Here is a 6799-nt window from a genome sequence, read left to right as displayed (position 1 = left end):
TGGGTTTTTGTTTGTTGGAAGATTTTTAATCACAGTTTCAATTTCAGTGCTTGTGATTGGTCTGTTCATATTTTCTATTTCTTCCTGGTTCAGTCTCAGAAGGTTGTGCATTTCTAAGAATTTGTCCATTTTTTCCAGGTTGTCCCTTTTATTTGCATATAGTTGCTTGTAGTAATCTCTCATGATCCTTTGTATTTCTGCAGTGTCAGTTGTTACTTCTCCTTTTTCATTTCTAATTTTATTGATTTGAGTCTTCTCCCTTTTTTTCTTGATGAGTCTGGCTAATGGTTTATCAATTTTGTTTATCTTCTCAAAGAACCAGCTTTTAGTTTTATTGATCTTTGTTATCGTTTCCTTCATTTCTTTTTCATTTATTTCTGATCTGATCTTTATGATTTCTTTCCTTCTGCTAACTTTGGGGTTTTTTTGTTCTTCTTTCTCTAATTGCTTTAGGTGTAGGGTTAGGTTGTTTATTTGAGATGTTTCTTGTTTCTTAAGGTAGGATTGTATTGCTGTAAACTTCCCTCTTAGAACTGCTTTTCCTGCATCCCATAGGTTTGGGGTCATTGTGTTTTCATTGTCATTTGTTTCTAGATATTTTTTTATTACCTCTTTGATTTCTTCAGTGATTTCTTGGTTATTAAGTAGTGTGTTGTTTAGCCTCCATGTGTTTGTATTTCTTACAGATTTTTTCCTGTAATTGATATCTAGTCTCATAGCGTTGTGGTCAGAAAAGATACTTGATACGATTTCAATTTTCTTAAATAACCAAGGCTTGATTTGTGACCCAACATATGATCTATCCTGGAGAATGTTCCATGAGCACTTGAGAAGAATGTGTATTGTGTTGTTTTTGAATGGAATGTCCTATAAATATCAATTAAGTCCATCTTGTTGAATGTATCATTTAAAGCTTGTGTTTCCTTATTTATTTTCATTTTGGATGATCTGTCCATTGGTGAAAGTGGGGTGTTAGATTCCCCTACTATGATTGTGTTACTGTTGGTTTCCCCTTTTATGGCTGTTAGTGTTTGCCTTATGTATTGAGGTGCTTCTTTGTTAGGGGCATAAATATTTACAATTGTTATATCTTCTTCTTGGATTGATCCTTTGATCATTAGTAGTGTCCTTCTTTGTCTCTTGTAATAGTCTTTGTTTTAAAGTCTATTTTGTCTGATATGAGAATTGCTATGATTTCCATTTGCATGGAATATCTTTTTCCATCCCCTCACTTTCAGTCTATATGTGTCCCTAGGCCTGAAGTGGGTTTCTTGTAGACAGCATATATATGGGTCTTGTTTTTGTATCCATTCAGCCAGTCTGTGTCTTTTGGTTGGAGCATTTAATCCATTTACGTTTAAGGTAATTATCAATATGTATGTTCCTATTACCATTTTCTTAATTGTTTTGGGTTTATTATTGTAGGTCTTTTCCTTCTCTTGTGTTTCCTGCCTAGAGAAGTTCCTTTAGTATTTGTTGTAAAGCTGGTTTGGTGGTGCTGAATTCTCTTAGCTTTTGCTTGTCTGTAAAGCTTTTAATTTCTCTGTCAAATCTGAATGAGATCCTTGTTGGGTAGAGTAATCTTGGTTGTAGATTTTTCTCCATCATCACTTTAATTATGTCCTGCCACTCCCTTCTGGCTTGCAGAGTTTCTACTGAAAGATCAGCTGTTAACCTTATGGGGAATTCCCTTATGTGTTATTTGTTGTTTTTCCCTTGCTGCTTTTAATACTTGATCTTTGTATTTAATTTTTGATAGTTTGATTAATATGTGTCTTGGCGTGTTTCTCCTTGGATTTATCCTGTATGGGACTCTCTGTGCTTCCTGGACTTGATTAACTATTTCCTTTCCCATGTTAGGGAAGTTTTCAACTATAATCTCTTCAAATATTTTCTCAGTCCCTTTCTTTTTCTCTTCTTCTTCTGGGACCCCTATAATTCAAATGTTGGTGCATTTAATGCTGTCCAAGAGGTCTCTGAGACTGTCCTTAATTCTTTTCATTCTTTTTTCTTTATTCTGCTCTGCAGTAGTTATTTCTACTATTTTATTTTCTAGGTCACTTATCCGTTCTTCTGCCTCAGTTATTCTGCTATTGATCCCTTCTGGAAAATTTTTAATTTCATTTATTGTGTTGTTCATCACTGTTTGTTTGCTCTTTAGTTCTTCTAGGTCTTTGTTAAACACTTCTTGTATTTTCTTCATTCTATTTCCAAGATTTTGTATCATCTTTACTATCATTATTCTGAATTCTTTTTCAGGTAGACTGCCTATTTCCTCTTCATTTGTTAGCTGGGTTTTTGCCTTGCTCCTTCATCCGCTGCGTGTTTCTCTGTCTTCTCATTTTACTTAACTTACTGTGTTTGGGGTCTCCTTTTTGCAGGCTGCAGGTTCGTAGTTTCTGTTGTTTTTTGTGTCTGTCCACAGTGGCTAAGTTTGGTTCAGTGGGTTGTGTAGGCTTCCTGGTGGTGGGGACTGGTGCCCGTGTTCTGGATGAGGCTGGATCTTGTCTTTCTGGTGGGCAGGTCCATGTCTGGAGGTGTGTTTGGGGTGTCTGTGGTTTATTATGATTTTAGGCAGCCTCTGTGCTAATGGGTGGGGTTGTGTTCCTGTCTTGCTAGTTGTTTGGAATAGGGTGTCCTGCACTGTATTTTGCTGGTTGTTGAGTGGAGCTGGGTCTTGGCGTTGAGATGGAAATCTCTGGGAGATTTTCACCATTTGATATTACGTGGAGCTGGGAGGTCTCTTGTGGACCAGTGTCCTGAACGTGGCTGTTCCACCTCAGTGGCACAGCCCTGATGCCTGGCTGGAGCATCAAGAGCCTGTCCTCCACGTGGCTCTGTTTGAGCTTCTATTTCAACAGCAACAATGGGACTCTGGACGGTGTGGGCCACTTTTTTCGCCAATTGGCCGAGGAGAAGCGTGAGGACGCCCAGTGTCTCTTGAAAATGCAAAACCAGTGCTGCGGCCGCGCCCTCTACCAGGATGCGCAGAAGCTTTCTCAAGATGAGTGGAATAAAACCCAGGATGCTGTGGAAGTCACCATTATTAGGGAGAAGAACCTGAACCAGGCACTATTGGATCTGCTTGCCCTGGGTTCTGCCCTCGCAGACTCCCACCTCTGTCGGATTGGGTTATTTGTTTTTTTTTGATATTGAGCTGCATGAGCTGCTTGTAAATTTTGGAGATTAACCCTTTGTCAGTTGTTTCATTTGCAAATATTTTCTCCCATTCTGAGGGTTGTCTTTTCATCTTGTTTATGGTTTCCTTTGCTATGCAAAAGCTTTTAAGTTTCATTAGGTCCCATTTGTTTATTTTTGTTTTTATTTCCATTTCTCTAGGAGGTGGGTCAAAAAGGATCTTGCTGTGATTTATGTCATAGAGTGTTCTGCCTATGTTTTCCCCTAAGAGTTTGATAGTGGGGCTTCCCTGGTGGCGCAGTGGTTGAGAGTCCGCCTGCGGATGCAGGGGACATGGGTTCGTGCCCCGGTATGGGAGGATCCCGCATGCTGCGGAGCAGCTGGGCCCGTGAGCCATGGCCGCTGAGCCTGCGCGTCCGGAGCCTGTGCTCCGCAATGGGAGAGGCCACAACAGTGAGAGGCCCACGTACAGCAAAAAAAAAAAAAAAAAGAGTTTGATAGTGTCTGCATGCCCCTGAATTTATGTCACTCTCTAGTCTCAGTTTCACCCTTGGGCATGTTGCATGACCCCTCTGGAGTTCAGCCCCCACCCTCTCCATGCCTCCCTCACTGCACTTAGGAATATCTGCCCTACTTCCAAAACACTACTCAACTGATGGAAGAATAAATGTCAGGAATAATGACAACAACAATAATCCTTACGTAGGTTCCATGGTTTACAAAATATTCTTACACATTTTTAAAATTTGAATCTTATAACAAAAGTGAGATTATTGAGACAGATATTGTTTTATGCTAGTTTGGTGAGGAAGAATCCATGAATGCAAGAGAGGTCAGGTGGCTCATTCAAGGTTACTAGTTTGGTAAGTAATGGGACAAAGGCTCCCAGTTTAGGGCCAAGTCTCCAAGTTCTGCACTTTCTCTATCACTCTGGACAAAGAACAAAAGGGTTATCGGGAAAAGAGATCAAAAGGCAGAAAACAGAACTGCTCTTCTGGGGAAATGCTGTCATCCTAAGGGAAAACTGTCCACCAGAGGCATAAAGGAGAGTGTGGCTTTCCAAAATATTTCCAAGGGAACATATCTTACTGTCATAGAAGTGTTCAAATCAACCTTCACACACACAAAAAATAAGGATATTTTCCTTTTTCCTAAAAAACTGAGTTGCTTAATTTCAAAATTATTAAGTTCTAAGATGAACTTCACAACATTTCCAAAGCTATGAAGCAATAAACAGTGGCTGTCACTCCACCTTATAAATAGAAAACAAAGCCAAAGAGAAGTGATCCGCCCACTGTCACTCTCTTTTATAAACCAGCTGGTACCTCCTTAATCTTTTCACTGCTGCCTGCATCTCCTTGTTTCTCAGGGTGTAGATGATGGGGTTGAGCATGGGGGTCATGACAGTTTGGCTAATGGATACAGCCTTGTCAATGGAGAAGGAGGTAAAGGGCTGGGTGTAGAGGTAAATGCTTGGAACAAAGATCATAGACACCACGACGATGTGAGTGGTGCAGGTAGAAGCTGTCTTTCTCCTCACTTGCCCTGAATGAGACCTCAGGATCACCAGGATGGCTGAGTAGGAGGTCAGGAGAAGGAGGAACCAGATGAGGACCAGCACCCCACTACTGGAAATGATAAGGAACTCCAGGAGGGAAGTGTCCGTGCTGCCAAGTCTCAGCACTTGTGGAACATCATAGTAGAAATTATTTAGGACACTGGGGCCACAGAAAGGTAGGGGGATCATCAGAGTCAGTTGGGAAATGGAATGGATGAAGCCTCCCACCCAGTTAGTCACCACCAGCCCCACACAGATCTGAGTGTTCATGATGGTGACATAGTGGAGGGGCTGAGAGATGGCAACAAGGCAATCATAGGCCATAAATGAGAGGAAGAAAACCATGGACCCTCCCACAGAGTGGAAGGAGAAGATCTGGGCCATGCAGCCCTGATAGGAGATGGCCTTCTTCTCAGCGAGGAGGTCCACCACCGTCTCTGGGGCAGTGACTATGGAGAAACAGAGCTCTAACACAGCCAGATTTCAGAGCAGAAAATACATGGGTGTTTGGAGTGGGAATCAAAGGTCACTGTGACCATGATGAGGAGGTTTCCCATGACAGTGGAGGTGGAGACAAACAGGAACACCAGAAACAAGAAGAGCTGGAGCTCCTGAGTCTGTGAGAGCCCCAGGAAGACAAATTCTGATACTCACGTGAGGTTCCCTGATTCCATGGTGTCTTCTCCATACACCTAAAAAACACAAACCACAGACAGAGATGCATGAAGTCACTACTTGCCCATTTAGTGCTTTCAGTGTCCAGGTCTAGCTGATGGAAATTTATGTGCAGATCATAATACCAGTTCTGATTAAACGGCCTTGTCTCTGGAGAGTTCACTAGTTGGTGCTGGAATACACATTCTTGAGATATCTTAAAGCCATCCAGAGACACATGCAACCTGCCTTTCCAAGATTCAGTGTAATATAGTGGTGGGAAGGCTCTTGGAGTCCAATGGACCTGCAGTCAAATTTCAAAGCCTCTATTTCCTTGAGATTTGGCCTTGAGCTAGTTACTTAATCTCTCTTAATCTCAGTTTCCACATCTATAAGGAAAATGTTTTCTTTATAGAAATTGTCTAGGGGATTAAATAAAATAACACATAAGGTTCCTAGAACAGTGCCTGGAATAATAAATGGTAATCACTCTCCTCTGTGTAGTCTCCTGCTCTAAAGACCTCCTCCCCTTTCCAGTCTCTAATACATTTTTGTACCAATCATTTTTCATACAACAGTTAGCACATCATAATGTTAATGAATTTTTCATGTGTCTATATTTTTCCTCCACAATTCACAATATGCTACAGACAGAAGTCTTGATTCATAATTTATTTGTGCCCTGCAGTATCCATCCTTCCTCATAGTCAGTACTTAATAAATAGCTGGTGTTAACTGCTGAGTGGGTGAAAAGCTATTTTGTGTGCAGGTCCATGCAGGGGCGCCTCTGGATACAGCTGGACATCTGGGGCATTCCATTTCTTTCCATCCTTCACAGTAGGTGGTCCCTTACTAGGTGAGGCTCCCCAGATCAGAGGTGGAGACAAGAGGCAGAGGGGTAACTACCATTAGTGAAGAAATAGATGATGAATATATTGTTTGAAGGAGACTTAGAGCTCTTCTGAAAGGACAGCAATTTCAGAAGATGTTATTGAATCCAAGGGTAGAAGAGAAAAAAATATTGAAGGAGAAGAAATGGAAATAGACGAAGAATTAAAGGGAGGAAGGAAATTATAAGGAAGGAAAATGGGGGAATAGAATGAGTGAAGGAAGAAGAGATGGAAAGATGGTGGGCAGGGGAGGGAATGGGAACAAAGGGGAAGAAGGACATAGAGGTTGAGAGATAGGGGTGACAGGTGAGGGTTAAGTGCCCTCCCCACTCCCCCTGCCTCGTCTCATCTCCCACCCTGACCTCATGCAATCCATTATCTATTAGAGACCACTCCCTTATTTTTTTTAATTAATTTTTATTGGAGTACAGTTGCTTTACAATGTTGTGTTAGTTTCCACTGTACAGCAAAGTGAATCAGCCACACGTATACACATATCCCCTCTTTCCTGGATTTCCCTCCCATCTAGGTCACCACAGAGCACCAAGTAGAGTTTCCT

General features: G+C 41.4%; 1 protein-coding gene across 1 annotated transcript; it reads right to left on the bottom strand.

Moving 5' to 3' along the window:
- Window positions 1-4435: 4435 nt before the first annotated feature.
- Window positions 4436-5370, bottom strand: LOC132511273 (olfactory receptor 4D2-like). Its single transcript, XM_060134331.1, is given in 2 exon segments — window positions 4436-5211; window positions 5214-5370. Coding segments are annotated over 2 exon segments (933 nt in total).
- Between the last annotated feature and the right edge of the window lie 1429 nt (window positions 5371-6799).

Source organism: Lagenorhynchus albirostris, chromosome 20, assembly GCF_949774975.1.
Source record: "Lagenorhynchus albirostris chromosome 20, mLagAlb1.1, whole genome shotgun sequence".
Classification (NCBI taxonomy): Eukaryota; Metazoa; Chordata; class Mammalia; order Artiodactyla; family Delphinidae; genus Lagenorhynchus; species Lagenorhynchus albirostris.
This window is presented reverse-complemented; position numbering and strand designations above follow the sequence as displayed.